The sequence below is a fragment of the Meles meles genome, chromosome 7 (genome assembly GCF_922984935.1).
Source record: "Meles meles chromosome 7, mMelMel3.1 paternal haplotype, whole genome shotgun sequence".
Taxonomy (NCBI): Eukaryota; Metazoa; Chordata; class Mammalia; order Carnivora; family Mustelidae; genus Meles; species Meles meles.
Genome location: NC_060072.1, coordinates 126,645,641 through 126,666,008, shown reverse-complemented (window position 1 = coordinate 126,666,008; position 20,368 = coordinate 126,645,641). Strand labels below are relative to the sequence as shown.

General features: G+C 43.6%; 1 protein-coding gene across 1 annotated transcript in view; it reads left to right on the top strand.

Annotated features, from left to right (window-relative positions):
- RSU1 (Ras suppressor protein 1) overlaps positions 1-9,363 on the top strand; it is a 188,844-nt gene extending 179,481 nt beyond the window's left edge. The window contains exon 9 of the mRNA XM_046013460.1: positions 8,790-9,363. Coding sequence (XP_045869416.1) covers positions 8,790-8,892 — 103 coding nt within the window. The 3' untranslated portion in view covers positions 8,893-9,363. The remainder of the gene's footprint in view (positions 1-8,789) is intronic.
- The last annotated feature ends 11,005 nt before the right edge of the window (positions 9,364-20,368 follow it).

Here is a 20,368-nt window from a genome sequence, read left to right as displayed (position 1 = left end):
GGTGTCATGGTTTTGGGTGGTGCCTCTCTCTTGCCCCAACTGAACTCATCTCTGCAGTCAAGGCTGTTTGGCAGGATGTGAAATTTAAAGTAGGTTATATAATCTCAATGAGTAATTTATGGTTATGTGGTATTAATATCCAGCTGTCCGTGTTAAGGGATCTGTTAGAGAATTACTTTATTATGTAACTTTTGAGAGCCAGATTCAATTTAGTGAATTTTAATAGTAATGTTTTTTAAGAATAATTTTTGAAGGGGGCACGTTACACAGATAAAAAGAATTCCTCACTCCCTTAATTTATGTTGAAATTTGAGTGTGTATGGCCGGATGTCTCTTTTTTTAATCTCTGTGAATTTTAAGTACTAGATCAAAAAATAATTCTTTTCATAAAATATATTCAGGCCAGGTATGAAGTCTATTAAGGAAACTTATTTGGGAAACTTCCAGAGACCCTTAGAGTTGTTTCCTCTTGCCTTCTACTTTATTCTGGAAACTGCAACATTTAGCACTTCACAGTTTAATTTAAAAGGATTACCCATTTTCTTAAATGCTTAAGCAAGGAAGCAAGTTGCAGTTATTGATTTTTCTCTGCATGTATTCGGTGAAAGCTGGATTTGTTCCTTCCCCAGGGAACCTACCCCCTGAACTGCATGCTTGCCAGTGACAGCTCGGACCTCTGATACATAACCAAAGACCTTGCCTAATATCCTTGCAACTGCTCGGGGAATTTTTATTAAGTGAAAGCGTCATTAGAGTAGACAGGATGATGAAGTTTAATGAGCATCTTTTGTGCATGAGATGGTTAGTTTTGCTCTGCCAGAATCCTCATTTTTTCCCCTCCAATGGGGTAGTGAGCCTAGAATGTATGGGGTATCTTAAAATCTGCTTTATATTTCACATTTTTGTAGAGCTTAATATCTGTCTCAGGCCATCTGCAAATTCCTTTTGGCTATCTCCGTGGATTTCAAAATGCGTGTTTATACTTTGCGCTATGCTGTGTGTTGGGGTTGCAGAGGGACGAGGGTTGTAATGGAGAAAAAATGGGAAGGACACAGACCGCTGTTAGTGAGCCGCACAGAACCATCTCTTGAAGGTTTGGTCTCAAAAAATCATTGCCTATTGAATTAATGAGATTTCTCCCGGGAATATGGTAACTATTAATTTTTTTTTCCTTCTTTAAGAGTCAGCAGTTTCTGTGCCTAAGGTTCTGTCACCAGCCCCTCATAGCTGCTAGATAGGATAAATAAAGCTACTGCAAAATGCTTATTAATAATCTAAGCTTCACACTTTGTCTACAGATTTATTTGTGGAGATTTTAAATTTAGCGTCCCCCCATGAGATTACAGATTATAAACAGAATTAGTTCTCTCCATTATTGTCACTGGCCATATAACTTGGATTTTCAGATTGGTGCTTTTCTTGGTCTGTATAAGGACTTTCCATGGAAACACCCAAAACAACAGGAGGGAGGCATATGACATGAGCAAATGACTTAAGAACAGCATATTGTTCCTCTCACATACCTGGCGTTCTGAAACACAATATTTACATGGCACACCACGTGCTTCTCGCTGTGCCTTGAGTATACAGGCTGCAAAAGATGTGAACTCTGCAGCACCCTCAAGAAAATGGTAGGCTTCTCGAGAAGATAAATCTGAGAGATCTAAATTAGGTGGGAGACAAGATAATTTAGTGCATTAAGAGCTCAAACTTGGGGGGCACCTGGGTGGCTCAGTTCGGTTAAGCATCTGCCTTCGGTTCAGGTTGTGATCCCGGGGTCCTGAGATCAAATCCTGCATCCCGCTCCCTGCTTGGCAGGGAGCCTGCTTCTCCTCCCTCTGCCCCTCCCAGGCCTGTGCTCTGTCTCTCTGTGTCAAATAAATAAATAAAATAAAATAAAATAAAGAGTTTGAACTTGGGGATAATTGCCTGGGTTTGATCTGGGTCTAAACTTTTAGAAGAGCCCATCGTCCCTGGATTGTTGTGACCATGATGTGTCATTATCACGGCCCTCTGCCAGGCCTTCAGAATACCAAGCTGAGAGCAGGAACCCGTGTATCTTCAAGGACTTACTGGTGAAATCCTGATAAATCCCACAGTGTTTTGTGAAGACAGAAATTGGGGCAGGGGGCCGGAAGCCCCGAAAAACCTAAAAATACGCATGGGATCCGAATTGCGGAACAGGACCCAGGCAGGCATCCCAGACAGTAGTTAACACAGATCAGCAAGAAGCCCACCGAAAGGAGTGCTGCCTGGCAGGAAGGGCTAATTCCAGGGCTCAGATCGTTTTAGCACCATTTCATTTTCCAGACGCACGGAGGAGCCCAAGCTGGTCTGACTGCCAGAGCAAGGTAGATAGTGTGCCCGTATTCCCATGCTCCACTGACGGTAACAGATCTTCTGGAAAGAGAGAGGACTCTGAGGTCCATCAGGTGCTAGGTGGCAGAGCTCACCCTCAGGTCGTCTTGACTGTCCATGGCACTGCCTTCCTCCAGCCCAGCCTTCCTGCGCTCAGGTGTGCTAGAGATCAGAGAGAGAATGTGGCTGAGTTCAGCATCGCATGGCATGTTCTATGGCCTCTTCGTGTCACCTACCAGGCTAGGTCCCTGACCAGGTGAGCAGGGGATGCTGCTTTCCATGCATAGACCAGGGAGAGATGATTCTGCCAGTTGTAGGACACACTGGAGGAGGGAAGGGACCCATTATAATAATCTAATGACCATGCGATGGGGTCTGTGTTAGGGTGGAGAAAAAGAGTAGTTAAATCATAGGTTGGTGAAAATCAGAATAAAGCACCATAAAATGAGTCCATTGAGTTATGACCCTTTTGAGAAGCTATTGAAAGCTGTGTTCTCTTCCTGCCAAAAAAACACCTAGAGCTCTGCTTGGAGTTTCAGATACTTGGTCCCATGCTAAGAATTTCAGAGAAAACACCAAGGTTGATTTACATGATTACCCAAAAAGGAGGTAGATGTCCAAACGACTTCAGTGTTTCAGTCCTCAAGGTCTAGAGACCTGGAGGGACAGACCTGCGGAAGTCAGGGTAGGGAACTGTTCTGTGCTTTGGTTGGGTTTAACAGCTCAGTGGCCAAGTAGGAATAAGGCACCAGTAGGGGTTGACAATGGCAATAGCTTGGGGAGGGGGTATGGGGAAGTGCTTCTCGGGGTCGGCACTGAAGCTGCAGTTAGACATCTTCTCTAGGGAAGAGAAAACAAGGATAAAAACAAACATAAGGGCTGAAGAAGTGTCCAGAGGACAGCCCAAGAACCAAAATGGTGCACTGTAGCCACGAGAGGGAATTGTCACGAGGGGGGGCCACTGTGGTCTTTGCTGCAGCCCTGGAGGGGTTGAGGGTCTATAAGAGAGCCTGGGATCCAAAAGAAATGAGAAGACTCCAATGGGCTCTTTTCCCCCCACCATGAAAATGCCGGTATTCAGTACAGTTTAGATGTCAGTAATCGAAGAGCGTGCAGAGCACACTCCTTAAGATGGGCTGTAGACTGTGTTCTGATTCCGGTGGGCTGACCTTTGTTGCTACAGTCCCAGCTGTCGGGGGGCACGACTGTTCCATTGCTTTGGGTGGCCCCTGTGCAGACTGCTTTAACCGGATGCGTCTGAAGTGTTCGGTCAGATGACCCTGGCTGCCCATGGAGCCATCTCACAGGGAGTCCTCCAGGGGTGGTTGTCAGCAGGAATTCAGCGGGCGGCTGCTCCGCGCAGGGCCGGCTCCCACGCAGGTGAGAACAGAGATCCCCAGGAGGGGGCTGAGTGGCGCCGGCTCGCTCTTCAGACTCCTGCGTGTAATGGAACCTTTCCTGTCACTTTGGATCATTCTTTGGTGGTTTTTTCCACTCCTTAATCATCTTTCAATTACTCTCTGTCCACCCCCGATGGTGGGGGAGAGGGGTGTTCCTAAGACTCTAGGGCTTGAACATTTTGTCCCCCAGCGGCTGCTGCCCTGTTGGTGACCTTGAGCCTGGCTCCCTTTGTCGCCACTCTCAAGCTGGTGGCCCAGTTTCAGTGCCCACGGGAAGCCTCCTCCCTCCGAAGGTGCATAATGGCAAGGTCACACTCCTGGCTCTCTTGTGTGCTCAAAGGCAGCAGCATGTCAGGTGGAAGGAGCTGGTCAGCTTAGCCTGAGTCTTGGACCTTTGCGAGAGCTCAGAGATGTCCTCTGCCATTCTGGAACGTCTGCTCTGTCCCTGCACAGACAAGACCTTTCCCGTGTCTGGGTTGATCTTCGTCCAAACCCCGCAAGGTGTGAACCAGAGCGTTCATCCTCAGGTTGCAGATGCGGGTTTCGACTGTGGCTAGTGAGCCGCTTGCCCGAAGAAGTCACATGTCATTGAGGGTGAGCAGGGTGCCGGAAGGCAGAGGGGAGCAAAGTCCCAGGACTGTTGTCTGGGGATCCCTGGGGCACGGTGCCGTGGGCTCTGGGAGGGCAGGATAGGTGCAGCCTGAGCACGGTGCTAAGGAGACATGCTGGTCTGGGCAGTGCCTTGTGCCAGGGTCCGAGGGATGGTTGAGATCCCCAGGTGGAGGAGGTGGAAGGGGCAGGTGGAGCCGGAGAAGCTGCCTTCACTAAGGCCGGTGGGAAGGTATGTCGTGGGGGAAGGAATGTGGGAGAGCAGAAGCCATCCTGAAGGCTGTGCCTGTGTTAATTAGTCATGTTTCTTATTTTCAGTCTTTTTTGCTGTTTTGACATCTTGGAGGTCTTGCTGGCTGGGGAGAGACTGCCCTTTCCAGGCCGAGCTCAATTCCTAGAGATAGCAACCAACTTGGCTGCCAGGTTGTCTTTGACCCGTAAACCAAACAATCCAAAGCCAACCCCTGGACCACCTCCTTCTTGGAACTCACACAGAACAAGCCGGTATTTCCCCTGCCCTAAACCACCCCAGGCCAAGTCACATACAACTGGAGACCACCCTGATACCTTGAGCACCTGGAAATTATTCTAACAGTCCAACCCGAAATTCACTCAAACCCATCCATTTCTTCCCATGAAACCATCATAAAGGACCGGGGTCCTGCTCCCTGCTTCATTCTTTTGCCTCCTCACCGACCCTGGCATTTCCCCAGTGACCGTGTGTGGTATGGCATGCCCCGTCCTCTTGGGAAACTTCTTTCAATGGCATTGGCCTCTCCATGTCTCACTTAGGTCACCTCTAGAAGTTAAATCCTGGGTACATTCAAAACACAGGTCAGGGTGTTAGCTTCAGAGAGTGGGGGGCATCAGGGAGCATCCAGTCCAGCTGGAGTAGAGAGGTTGGCTCACCTGTTTCCTCTTAACGTAGAAACAGCACCCACTTTTCCTTTGGGGCACACTTTGTCCTTTTTGAAACTTGTTTTTTTTTTTTTAACTTTTCCTTCTTTTCAATGACTGCTACCCTCAGAAAGTCTCCCGTTTTTCTTCCACTGAAAGTAAGCACACACCTCACTTCTAGGCTGCTCTATCAGGCCCAGAAAGGTCCATTTAAACTGCATTAGTTTCCTGTTGTTATACAAAGTACCATGAGCTTGGTGCCTGCAAACAAAGCAGATAGATCCTCTTACAGTTCTGGAGGTCAGAAGTCTGAAATCAAGGTGTCCGCAGGGTTGTGTCCTTCTGGAAGCTCTGGGGGAGAATGCCCTTCCTTGCCAGCTTCTAGAGGCTGCCTGCATTTCTTGCTGGGAGCCCCTTTCCTCCATCGTGAAGGCCAGCAGTGTAACGTGTTCAGATCTCTCTGACTCCGACCTTCCTTATGAAGGTCAGAAGACTCTTGTGATTACGTTGAGCCCACCCACAAAATGCAGGCTAGTCTGCCCAGCCCCAGATCCTTAGTTAATCACCTGCGCACAGTCCCTGTATGATACAAGATGTTCACAGGTTTCAGGGGTCAGAGTGTCAGTATTTGGGGGAACCATTATTCTGCCTACCACACTGACTTACCAAATGGAAAGGCCATGCCTAATCCGTGGTGGAGCCAGGAACGGAACCCCGGACTTCGGACCCTCAGACACTTGTCATGAATGCTCTGCCCCAGTGAAGTCTCCCTGAGGGCACAGCCACCAGGTGAAACACCGCTCTCCGCCCACACAGCCAGAGGAGTTGGGGGTCGGGCGGAGGACACAGCGGCATCCCTGCGTCGCCAGTGACTCACCGAGGAAGTGGGGACATGCATTTAGCTCTGCGTTAGTTGCTTTCTTAAAAGAGGATTAAAACCTTTCTCCCAGAGATGCTTGGGCATTTGGCATTGATAGAAAATACCGTGTTATTTTTTTTCAAAGGAAAAAGCCCTAAAGAAGGAATCATGTAATTGTCTTTATTAAATCCCGCCCACTACAACCCATGTCAGTCATGTTTCTCAGCAAGCATCTGCTGACCACTTGCAGTAGATGAACCAGGTACTGGGCTGTTTAACCACTGAAGTCACCATACTCAGAACACAGCATCGTTTTTTTTACAGAGGGAGAAACAGGCACGGCAAGCAAGAGATGTGGGGGATGCCATTCCTTTGCCCAGAGTCCACAGCTATTAAATTGTGAAAGGAGGATTTAAACATCAAGCTCAGGGATGCTCTTTCTGATCTGGCCCCATGTAGTGACTTGCTCTATAACCCCAGGAGGTCCAGGTGCAGTGGGGTCTGACGATAAAAAAAGGTAGATTTTTGGAACATTGGAACATTCTAGTTCCTGCCTAACAAAAGGAGCCTTGCTGAGTTGCAAACCGCTTTTGCACCCCCTTCTGAGATGACTTTGCTGGATCACCACGGTCAGGCCCAACGAAACCCCCACCTCTTCCTGGAAGCCCTCTGTGCCCACCTCGGCTCTTACTCCTTCAGGACATGACACGTGGGCCCTTGTCAGATCTCCTTTTCCCTCCTCTGGACATCTTTGTTGTCACTCTTGCCCAATTCCCCAGCTCACGCACTACGGAGCTATACTTCTGCAGGTTTCTGTGACCCTTAAAAGTTGAATGCTGTCTGGGTAAGAACAGGGATATTTTTTCCCTTCCAGGGATAAGGGTTTGGGGCAGAGAGGAGAGGTACATGAGGCTGGAAGGAAGCCAGGAGTGCACAGCCCAGAGTCAGGCCTTTGCTGTGTGCGGGGCGAGAGGAGCTTGGAGCGCGGAGGCCTCTGGGGACAGCACCCTGCTCTGTCAGCGTGAAGAAAGCTGTGTCCCAGGAGGAGGGGAGGGGTCGGGGCTCCTAGAGGAAGAAGTTTGTTTCTGGATATGTGTTGCTGAAGCTGAGGAATGTGGCAGAGGATTCTACTTTTGCGACTTCTTTAACCTGTTTGATGCCTCTGGGAGAGATGCTGCAGGGGGAGGGTGGGGGTCCCCCAGATACTAGAGGACAGTCTTGCCATCATAAGACCCTTAATCACCTCTGCAGAACCCCTTTTGCTGTTTAAGGAGATCGTCCCACGTTCCTGGGATTGGGACAGGGACGTTAGTGGGGTTGGGGAAGCAAGAGCGGGACAGCTGGGCTGGCTGAAATGACCTCTCTGCCGAAACCAGTGGTTCCTTTCCTGGGATCCAGGGCCCCTGGGTGTCCGTGACATAGACAGCAGGGGGCTCAGTGGCCCTTTTTTAAGTGGAGGGGACAGGGGCCTTAGGTGGATTTAATGAGCCGCTTAAGTAGGGGAGACGGTCCCCCCCTTTATCTGGAGACATTCCCAGCCCCAGACCCTGCATTCTGAGCTCTGAGGGGCAGAGACCTACCTTCCTGGCCACTCGTAGCCCTTCTGGGGAGACACTTGGAAGCCTCTGCAGAAGACAGACCACACTATGACCTGTCACCGTCCCCTCATTACTCGGTCAGTTGGCCAGCTGTGTGTGTGAGGTCCGTCCTTAGGCCCGGCAACCACGGTATCGGTATCCGTGTCCTCAAGAGCATCCCTTGGGACACCTTGCACTGGGAGGTCAGTCTCGGTGTCCTCCCCCATTCACACGGCACAAGGCAGTGGCCACAAGCAGATCACGTGTCGCCTGTCCTCTGAAGGAGTGGAGGCACGCCCCGGGCTCTCTCTGGGACCCACTTCTATCCATCCATAAGGGGAGTTAAGGTTGAGCTGTATTTATTTGAGGGTGGCTTTTAATTTTGTTTAATCAGAATTACTCATAAATTATCAATTAATTACTATCTGCTGTTGGGTTCAATCCTCTCAGCCACAAGCGAGCTATGCTCTGCGACGAATGCCATCCACTGTAATTGTAGGGTACTTTGTCAACATTTAATCAACGGTCCTTATTAACGTGGCATTGATGTGTGGCCGCCATCCCAGCGCTATCAATCAGGAGTGAGCAGCCACAGCAGGCTCGGACACCATTGCTCTCTGTCACATTATCCAGCCCCAGGGCTCTGCCGGCCAGGCACGATGTTCACTTTTCACTAAATGGACACTCTGTCTCTTCAGTTCGACCCAGTTTTTGTCATTGTCGACTTCAGCACTCACAGCCATCCGAGCTTCAGTCCGGAGCAGCTGGGCTCAGCAGCCCCGGTTCTCACAGCCCTGGGTCCCTCTTCCTTTGGTGTTTCCGCCCTCGGCCCAGCGAGTGTGAAATTGCAGGACACTTGTCCAGAACTGACCTCCTAGTGTGCTCTGTGCATGTGCGCGCGCGTGTGCATAAGAGAATTTTACATTCTGAAATAAAATGACCTAGACCAAGCAGAAGTGATCTTTTAGTTTTCTTTGGCTTCCTGAACATTCCTGCAGATTAATCTGTTCTCTAAAGCCCTCCCCGTAAAAGCTGGTCCTGTGTTAGTTAGCAAGGTGGATCTCACCGTTTCTCCCTCTCTCTTTTCAGCCTCTACGGCAGACACATGCAAGCAAACCCAGAACCGCCGAAGAAAAACAATGACAAATCGAAAAAGATCAGCCGGAAACCCCTGACAGCCAAGAACAAATAAAGTTGGCATGGGCTGAACTTCTGGTTGCTTCTCTCGTTATGACTTCTGTTCTCTGTTACTGTATTCCACAAATAAATACCATGTGTGTGTGTTGTTGTTTTTTTCCCTCTTTCTAGCACTTATCACTTTACCTTTTAAATGCTTTTGGTAGGAGGTAGACTTTTTTATAAATTCTTAAAACCATTTCCGTTTGTTTGCTTAAAAATGCCAAAGGCAGAAAACAAAGCTCTAATTCAACTGCAAATTCCATAGTAGGCACAGAGTTCAGTCCCTTGAATAGACGTTCACAAAGTTGCGTATTATCAGAAGAATAATTAAACCATGTGATCGCTTCAATGTCACAGTTAACACCATTCACTCCTCTGTTTATTCACACAAGTCATTATTTTGCTCTGTTAAAAGCTTTCTGTAACCATCGAGATATTATGTTAAATAACAAATAATTTTTAATAAAATCTTAAATTTGTATCACATGTTGCCTCTTGAATAAAGAAAGGCCTGATCTTAGGGTGTGCACATCTTCGTTTGTTTTCTCCCCCCTAAACGATCCCATCCGAACTGTATTGGCTGTAGATGGTAAACTCTAGAACGTTCTGGGAAAGAAATGCAAAATTACATCAGAGTTGGTTTCTTCTCGCATTGATTTGTCAGGTTGGATTTTTTTTTCCCCCCTTCGAAGACTGTTTCTAAATTAGGAAGGAGCAGAAAAACAAATCTCTGGGAGACTCTGCCAAAGGATTTTGGAAAGCAGCACTTCTTAGCTGAAGAAACGGTGACTTCTGCCAGCGGCTGGTAGACAGAAGTTGTGAAACGGAGAGAGAAAAACTCAAGGGTGTTTCTTCTCACTGCTGCAGATCTGCTCAGAGCGGAGCATCCTCCCGCGTGACTCTGGTGGTACCAGCGGGGTGTGTGAACGTGCACACCCAGCCCCACTCCCAGGGAAGAAACTGCAGCTGCAGAGTCATTAAACAAGCAATTGTGTAGCATCTGTGATAGGCAGCTTTGTTCTTACCAACAGTAATGTGGATGTGAGTGAAAATAAACCCAAGCAGCATCCTTGCGCTAAGAGGGCTGCCAACGCCCAGCGCCTCAAAACAAAAGGAGTGTGAAGACGTAACCCTCTCAGATCGTGGCGTGTCTACCCCGTCTCCCCTCCCTTCCATTTCACAGTGGAACCCCCAAGAACCAGGATCCCTTGGGACGTGGAAAAAACCAGAACCAAAACACAACCAGAAAAAAAAAAAAATCCAGATTTACGTGGGATACGGACTTTGCGTTTGAATCAGAGAGACCACCACTGATCAAGATCAGGATCTACGCTGTTTCTGGAAAACTTCCTGGTACACCATTCCTGTGGGCTAAGGAATTCCCCGGTGCCATCTCCTATTTGGGGTTAGGGTCAACTAAGTTTTCTAGGGGCAGTCTTTCCCTCAGCCTGAATTTTTTCAGTTTTTTTTTAGCTCATAAAATTGCAGGAGGAAGAACAATGCCTCTGCTGTTGTTGATTGGAAAGACCTTGTCTAAAACTGAGCGAGCAACAAAGCATTAGTAAAAATATCATGATAACTCCTAGGAATCATTTCTTTAAAAGATGAATCCTCTCGATAGAAATATGGGCAATACACGTAAATTTGCAGAGAGGAAATATCTCTAAGGAACATGAAAAAACATCCAAACTCACCAGTAATCAAAAAAAATACAAATCAGACCAAAAATAAATAATGTGTAACAATGAGATATGTGCAATCTCTAAGAAACATGAAAAAACATCCAAACTCACTAGTAATCAAAAAAAATACAAATCAGACCAAAAATAAATATGTGTAACAATGAGATATGTGCAAATATTTTTTTAAGGCATAGTTAGTGGTGGGGGGGAACATGAGATAAACGTTCTTCTATGCTGCTATTGGGAATATAAATTTCTCTCCAGGGAGGTGGTAGCAATTTGACATATGTAGCAAAACCTTAAAATTGTGTACTCCAACCCAGAAGTTTTATTTCTAGGAATTTATCCTGAGGACATTATCAGAGATGCACACAAAGAGCTATATTTGAAAATTACCCTTACTGCTTTTTACACTGGGGAAACACGGGCAAAAGTAAATGCCCACCCATGGAAGAAGGGTTAACAGCAGTGTGTTCCCATGACAAACTTTTTTATGAAGAGGTAAAACTTACAGAACAATATCTAAAGGCAAAGGGAGATAATGCTATCCTCAAGTAAGAAAGTAAAATTTAAAGAACTATATGGTCCTAGCAGTGTAAAAAGGAAGTTATGTTTATAACATGTATATGCAGGAAAATTAAATGGACCAGGATTTTTTGGCTGATAAATTATCTCTCCGTGGTTGGGTTAAGATTGTTTTTAACTTTTTAAAAAAATTTTCTAATTTTTATTATTTTTTAGTTCTTAATTTTTGAATTTTAATTCCAATATGGTTAACATAGAGTGTTGTATTAGTTTAAAGTGTTACAGTGTAGTGATTCAACAATTCTGTACATTACTCAGTGCTCATCTGGATGTACTCTTAATCCCCTTCACCAATTTTTTTTTAATTTTAAATACTTTTTCTCTAAATTTTCTATAGTGATCATGTATACTTTTGTAATCAGAAAATGTTAAATACTTGTTTTCAAAATGAAATGGGTATACTTTGCAATCCAGAAAATAATGTATATTTGATTTCAAGCATAATATAAAATCTTAGAGTATTTTTTTTTCTTTGTCATTAAAGTGGGTTTTTTGCGTGTTCTCATACACTTTTTGGTTGCTTGGTACCCTGATTAATGTTTTGTCCACAGTTCATTATTACCAAGTTTTACTGAGGTATAATTGACATACAGCACTGTGTAGTTTTCAAGTATACAGCATCGTGATTTGACTCATATATTGTGAAATGATTACCGCAGTAATTCAACATCCATCATTTCATATCGATAAAAAAAAGTTTTCTCTTTGTGATGAGAACTCAGGATTTACTCTTAACTTTCAAATACAGCATAGAGCAGTGTTAACCAGAGCCATGATGTTGTACCTTACATGCTCAGGACTTAGTGATCTTATCACTGGAAGTTTGTACCTTTTGACGATCTCATCCATTTCCCACCCGCATGCCTGCTCCTGGCAACCTCAGATCTGATCTGCTTTTCTGTGAGTTTGGTTTGGTTCTGTTTTTAAGATTTCACAAGTAAATGAGGTCATAGAGTATTTGTTTTCTCTGACTAATTTCACCTAGCATAATGCCCTCAAGATCCATCCATGTTGCCACAAATGGCAAGGTTCTTCTCTTTTATGGCTGAGTACTTCCAATATGGTAATATTGCCGTGTATATATATATGTATGTGTCATGTCTTCTCTATCCATTTATCTATCAGCAGACACTTGGGTTACTTTCACGTCTTGGCTCTTGTAAGTAATGCTGCTGTGAACAAGGGGATGCAGATAGCTCTTCAACATAGTTTTCATTTTCTTTGGATATATTCATGGAAGGAGAATTGATGGATATATAGTAGTTCTATTTTTAATTTTTTGAGGAACCTCCGTGCTGTTTTCCATAGTAGCTGTACCCATTTATATTCCCACCAGCCGTGCCAATGGTTTCTTTCCTCTATATCCTTGCCGGTGTTTGTTATCTCTTATCTTTTTGGTGATAGCCATTCTAACAGGTGTGAGATGATATTGTGGTTTTGATTTGTATTTCTCTACTGACTAGTGATGTTGAGCATCTTTCATTTGTTGGCCATTTGTGTAACTTCCTCAGAAAAATGTCTATTCAGGTTCTTTGCCCATTTTGTAATTGGATTTTTTTTTCCTCTTGAGTTGTATGGATTATATATTTGGGATATTAACAGATACAGAATTTGCAAATATTCTTTCCTGTTCTATAGGTTGTCTTTTAATTTTGTTGATCATCTCTTATGCTGTGCAGAAGTGTTTTAGTTGGATGTAATTCCATTTACATATTTTTAATTTTGTGTCTTGTGCTTTAGGTGTCCTATCCAAAAAATCATTGCCAAAGCCCATGTCAGGAAGCTTTTTTCCTATATTTTCTTCTAGGAGTTTCAAGGTTTCTTGCCTTACATTTAAGTCCTTAGTTCTTTTTGAGTAGTGTAAGATAGGGGTCTAGTTTATTCTCTCACAGGTAGATCTCCAATTTTCCCAGCTCCATTTACTGAAGAGAACATCTCTTCCCTACTGGGTGTGCTTGGCTTTCTTGTCAAATATCAGTTGATGTATATGCTTGGGTTTATTTGTGGGCTCTTGATTATGTTCCATTGGTCTGTGTATCTGTTTTTATGTTAGTACCATACTGTTTTGATTACTATAGCTTTATAATACATTTGAAGTCAGGATATACGTTGTCTCCCACTTTGTTCTTCTTAGGATTGCTTTAGCTATTGGGGTCTTTTGTGGTTCCATACATGTTTTAGGATTTTTTTTTTTCCTGCGTCTGTAAAAAATGTGATTGGAATCCTGATAGGGATTGCACTGAATCTGTGGATGGCTTTTGGTAGTATGGACGTTTCAACAATAAAAATTCTTTCAGTCTGTGAACACAAGATAACTTTATGTTTATCTCTGTCTTCTTAGATATTTTTCTTCAATGTCTTTTATAGTTTTCAGAGTCGAAATGTTTCATACCCTTAGTTAAATTTATTCCTTGGTATTGTTTTTGATGTTACTGTAAATGGGATCAGTATCTTTTAATTTTTTTCTCAGAAAGTTTGTTAGAGTATAGAAACACTACTGATTTTGCATGTTACTTTGTATCCTGCAACCTTACTGAATTCATTGATTAGAACTAACAGTATTTCAGGTGAGTTTTTAAGGTTTTCTGTATAGAAAACCATCTCATCTATGAAAAGAGCCAATTTTACTTCTTCTTTCTCAATATTGATGCCTCTCGTTTCTTTTGCCTGTTTGCTCTGGCTAGGACTTTCAGTACTGTGTTGAATATGAATGGTAAGAGTGGGTACACCTGACTTGTTCTTAATCTTAGAGAAAAAGCTTTTAACCCTCTACCACTGAGTATGATGTTAGCTGTAGGTTTTTCATATATGCCGTTTATTATGTTGAGTATGTTCTTTCTATGCCTAGTTAAGAATTTTTATCCTGATTGGATGTTGAATCTTGTCAAATGCTTTTTTGTGTCCATTGAGATGATTATGGTTTTTTCTTTCATTTTAATAATATGTATTTATGGATTTGTGTATATTGAATCATCCTTGCATCCCAGCAATATAGCCCACTTGATCACAGGGAATGATCCTTTTAATGTACTGCTGAATTTAGTTTGCTAATATTTTATTGAGAATTTTATTCATCCATATTCATCCAGAGATATGTTTTCTTGTAGTGTCATTTTTGGCTTTGTTATTAGGGTATTGCTGGCCTAATAAAATGAGTTTGGGAGTGTTCCCTCCTCTACAATTTTTTTTGAAGAGTTTGAGAAGGATTGATGTTAATTCTTTTAAGTGTTTGGTAAAATTCACCAGTGAAGCCATCAGGTCTTGGACTTTTCTTTGTGAGATTTTGATTACTGTTCGATCTCCTAGCTAGTAATTGGTCTCTTTAGGTTTTCTATTTCTTCCTGATTCAGTCGTGGTGGGTTGCATTTTTCTGAGAATTTTCTCATTTCTTCTAGGTTGTCTAATTTATTGGCATATAGTTCGTAGTAGCTCCTTATGATTTTTGTATCCCTGTAGTTGTAATGTCTCTTTCATTTACAGTTTTGCTCATTTGGGTTCTTTGGTTTTTCCTGGTTATCTAGCAACAGATTTGTCAAATGTATCTTTTCAAAGAACCAACTCTAGGTTGTTGGGTTTTTTTTAACTGTAAGTTTATTTTTTCTATTGCTCTCTTATTCTATATTTCATGTATTTCTGCTCTGATCTTTATTATTTCCTTTCTTCTGCTAACTTTGGGGTAATTCTTGCTTTTCTAGTTCTTTGAAGTATTGAGTTAGGTGCTTTTTTTGAGCTCTTTCTCAATGTAGGCATTTATTGCTATGTACTTCCCTCTTAGATCGGATTTTGCCGCATTTAATAAATGTTGGTATGTGATGTTTCCACTTTCATTTGTCTCAAAATACTTTATTTCCCCTTTGACCCATCAATTGTTTAGGAGGGTGTTGTTTCATTTCCATTTATATATGAGTTTCCCAGTATTCCTCCTGTTATTTCTAGTTTATGTTTTACCATTTCTAGTTTTACCATTATGGTCAGAGAAGATAATTGGGATGATTTTAGTCTTCTTTAATTTGCTAAGACTTGAGGTTTTTTGGTTGCCTAACACATGGTGTAGCCTGAAAATGTTCCGTGTGCACTTAGGAAGAATGTGTACTCTGCTGTTGACTGATAAGATGTTCTGTATATGTTTGTTAGGTCCATTTGGTTTATAATATTGTTCAAGCCTGCTGTTAACCTTATTGATTCTGTCCGAATGATCTATCCATTGTTAAGAATGCAATAGTAAAATCCCCAAATATTACTGTATTGCTGTTTCCTTTCCCTTTCAGCTCTGTCAGTTTTTGCTCTATATGTTTAGGTCTTCTGTTGTAGGGTGCGTAGATGTTTGCATTTGTTAAATCTTTGGGATGGATTGATCCCTTTATAATTTTATAGTGGACTTTTTTTTTTCTCTTTTTACCATTTTTAGTTTAAAGTCAATTTTGTCTCCTCTTGGGTTTTCTCTCTGGTGTCTTGTACAGGAACAGTTGTTGTTGGGAAGGGAGCAATGTCAGGAACAATCTGTGTTGCCATCTTGGTGAAGTCAATCTCTCCAAAAGGTAGCTTTTAAACAAAAAATAACCTGACCTTTTTAGAGCAATGATGAGATTACTGTCACTGGGGAATACCTTGCAGTCTCTCAAGCCAGCCTCTACTCCGGTGCTTTAAAGCCTGTATGGGAACTCATGGATATTTTTTTTATTCTTTGTTTGAAACATCCTTCCTTCGACTTCTCTTTATATGAGACACTGACTGGCCTTGCCCATGGGCTAGATACCTTGGAGAGTGTGCAAAAGAATTCTGTTACGTAATTGCATTTGGTCCTTGCAGCAACTTTGTGAGATAAGCAGGACAGGAGTGTTTAGGAATAAGTTGTGTAATGAATCTTAGATCTAGAAGAGAAGTATTTCTCTTTCTTGGCTGTAAGTTAAATGTTCTGTTTATCATGAGTCCCTTGAATTTTTTTTCTGATTAAGATAAAAGCAAGTAGAAAAGGTGAAAGCATGCAGAAAAGGTTAGTGTTGAAGAGGGAATCATGGTTAAAGAAGTTTTTTTTTTTCTTCTTTTTCCCCTGCAGGGTTGCAGAGACTGACCATCTTCCTGTCCATTTTGAATCTCTGAGAAGGAGCTAAGGTATGCAGGGGCATCTGACCCAGAACTGCTGTTTCATTATGCATGGCACCACACCTATAATTGGTAGGACTCATGTTGGGATATATTCTCTGTAGGATCAAGCAACAGGTCTTGAGCCACATCACATTTACTCAAATAGAAACTACTTAGAAACCACTTAACATAGGTGAACCCTCACTATGTTAATTTGGAATAGATGTAGAATGAAAATTATATGACTCTAGAAGGAATTGGGTTTTCTTAGTCATCATGTCAATATTAATTTCTGGAAATACAGAGCAGAAGTTGACCCTTACTTTCTTTGTTTCTACTTTTACTTATGCTCATGTTTATGTATGAAATAACTTGTTGTATTGAATTGCAAGTTAAGTTTCTAACAGTGAAGTTTCCAATGAAACTATAATCAAAATATCCCATGTGTACACTTCCGAAATTCTTCTGGGCTCTGCCCTCAAAATACAAAACCAGAGCTGCGGACTTCATCCCATCTCCCTCCACGCCGGTCCAGGTCCCCTGACTCCTCACCTGGATTATTATAATATCCTCCAGTTGGGCTCCCTGCTTTCGTTCTTGCTCCCTTACAAGCTCTGTTCAGCGGTGATCCTTCTGACACAGAACTCAGAACACAGTTCTGCACAGAATCTTCCACTGGTGTCTCCCAGGAACCGTGCTGTGATCTGCCTTTCCTCCTCTACTTGTCCCACTTGCTTTCTGCCGGCCTTACTGGCTCCCAGGTTCTTCTCACATTAGGGCTTCTTTGCCTTCCATCCTTTTTCTACCGTGTTCTCCCAAATATAACGCTTCCACCAACTTCAAATCTTTGTTTCAAAGTCACTTTCTCAATAAGTCCTGCCTTGGTCAACCTGTTTTAAATGGCAGTTTATTGGGGGACATGTGGGTGGCTCAGTCGATGAAGCGTCTGCCCTCTGCTCAGGTCATGATCCCCAGGACAGGCTGTTTGCTCAGCAGAGAGTCTGCTCATGCCTCTCCTTCTATCCTTCCTCCCCTGCTTGTGCTCTTTCTCTCGTGCTCTCTCTCAAGTGAATCTTTTTTTTTTTTAAATAGCAGTTTATTTTGTTACCCATCTTCAACCCCCAGAATGTAGGTTCTGTCATCCCTAGAGCGTAGTCTCCATGAGGCTGTTTTTGTGCTGCTCCAGCAGAGCTCGCTGGTTGTGACAGCTTGTATGACCCAAAACCAAATAGGTTACTATGTAGCCCTTTACCCAAAGCATCCCCTGATTCTTCCATTAACTGTTACATCTGCAGCACTTAGCCTGATGCCTGGTATACATTAGGAGCTCTGTAAATATTTGTTTCATGGAGTTCAATACTATTGTCATTTGGATAATATAAAGTTAACACTAAGGAAGAAGGAAGGGGATAATCTTAGATGTTCCTGTAGAATTTTCTACCTCATACTTTGAGTCCTTTTTATTTATTTTTCTCCAAATTGCATAAAGGAAAAATAATCCCTGAATACTGTAGTGAGATTTTATTCAGCACTGCAGAAGTTAAAGCAAATTTTTACCTGATTTGTTGGTTTCTGTTGTGAGGACCCAACTGTTGCATACCTGATTATTTAAAACCTTCTTTCAATAACCATTGATTTCTTCTGTAGCCTCTTGAACCGGAAGGGCATTGTACCCCTGTTACGACTTTACATTTAATTTGTCTGTTACGACATCTAGAGGAAAGGCCCCAGAGAAAATCCAAGAACTCTGGTCAATGTGAGTCAATTTCCAAAGAACCTGTGGGTGTTCATCCAAGCACACTTCTCTGGGAAGGGATGTTTAAAGATAGCAGAACCAGCAGCCAAAATTCCACTGGTCTCTGCTGTATCCTCGATACTTTGTGACCTCAAATTAGGCATTAATTATTCGTGTGTGTATTTCTTCATCCTTAATATCATAAAATTATACTATATTTATATGTACACACACATATATATATACATAATGCCTACATGTGGCTGTGTGTTGTTTATTGATCCATCGGTAATAACAGGAGACCTCCGTGGTCTTCAGAAGTGTGAGATTTGTGTGAGTACTGCATATAAACACTGTGTGGTTTTGCCTCTTACCTCATACTCATTTCCTGCATGATAGAATGTGGTAAGTTGCCATTGCCTGGTTTCCTCCTGAATTTATTTTTTAGGACTATTAGCACTTATTTCCTGAGGGACTTCATGTCTTGGACACTGCTTGTGTGGTTTTCATTCTTACTCACTGGTTATCGTCATTCGATGGGAAATGTTAGCTCAGAAAAACGAGAGAGCTTTCCTAAAGGCCCAAAAACTAGGGAGTGGTGGAGCCAGGACGTAGGACAAATTGTCTCAATTCCTGGAGCAACGTCCTTTTCTCCGTCGGATGTTACCACTCTGCTGTCAAGCCAGAGTCCCTGAGTCTCTCTAAAAGGCAAGTTTCCCTTCACATCATCCCTCAGATGGGAATGTCTGCTTTCGGTGTCTTGAAATGTCCATTTTATTAACACAGTGAGTGCGCGATGGCAGCAGGGTTGGTGAAGCATCAGCCCCCTTCTCCAAATGCTGACTTTTGGTTTCCACTCTGTTCTCAGTGCTTAGTAAGTGACAGCATCTCTCTGATGGCCAAGAGAGATATGGACCAAAAGAGGTGACCCGACCACCGCCCCCCCCCCCCCACCAACCACCGCACATGAGAACAGCTCTGGCTTTTTCTTTTCTCTTCCAGAAAAGCCGCACTTCACATATTGTTCCACGAGGAACTACTTTTCTCCAAAGGGGATTCTCTCCCGTGACCCATCCAAGGAGCATTCCCTTCTGAAATAGGTGGCAAGTTTCTTGGGTTTCATTTCCAGGCAGTTTTAGCCTGGTGTGATCAGACCACCTGTGACTTTATAGAGCTCAGAGACCAAGGAGAGACACCCCCCCAACCCCTTCACCCAACTGCCCTCCTACCTAACAGAGAACCTAGAGCCTATGGGGCATTTGGATATTGTAGGACAGATGAATGCTGTTTCCATGGGGTAATTCAAACATCTTATGGCTGTTTTACATAAGCTTTTTTTAAAAAATATTTTATTTATTTATTTGACACAGAGAAAGGGAGAGATCACAAGCAGGCAGAGAGGTAGGCAAAGAGAAAGGGGGAAGCAGGCTCCCTGCTGAGCAGAGAGCCCGATGCGATGTGGGGCTCTATCCCAGGACCCTGGGATCATGACCTGAGCTGAAGGCAGAGGCTTAACCCACTGAGCCACCCAGGCGCCCCTGTTTTACATAAGCTTTTAAATTAATTTTATAAATGGAGAGGTCATGTCGCATCATGGGATATTTAGAGACTAAGGACCAGGCAATACCTCTCATAAGTTTGCAGGGCCAGGAACCAGGGGTGAATGAAGGAAACAGGGTTGGGTAAGAATGTCACGTTATCAGGAAAAGCGTCTACTTAGGGAAATTGCTCCTTACCTCCTACTTACAGATTATGTCAGCTCCTCGTATAAGAATAGAACAAGGGGTGCCTGGGTGGCTCAGTCAGTTAAGCATTTGCCTTCAGCTCAGGTCATGCTCCCAGGGTCCTGGCATCGAGCCCCGCATTGGGCTCCCTGCTCAGCAGGAAGCCGGCTTCTCCTTCTCCCACTCCCCCTGCTTGTGTTCCCTCTTTTGCTGTCTCTCTCTCTCTGACAAATAAATAAAATCTTAAAAAAAAAAAAAATAGACCAAGCTGTTGATTATGCAGCTGACAGGACACATAGCTCCTTGAGGAGAGGGATTCTGCTCTCCCACCCCAGAAAGCATCCCGGTGTCCGCATTCACCGGACCAATTTTATCAGTCTCCAGAGGTGCCGTCTTCTTGATGCTTCTCCTGTCCACCAGCGCTCTGAAATTGGTATTTTCTGTGTACGAGTGTTGTCAGCAAAACCGGTTCGTTCCTGCCCCAGGAGGAAAGCAGCCTCCACTGGCTAGCAACCGAAAGTAGGGGAAGCAGCCCCATCCATTCATAACTCCCCCGGAGTACCGCCCAAAATATCGCTGCCGTCTCAGGCGGGCAGTCTCGCTGCGCGTGTGGGCTGCTGTATTTGTCACTTGTGCGACCAGGATTTTAACAAAGAGCCACGTCTTAAATCACAGTGC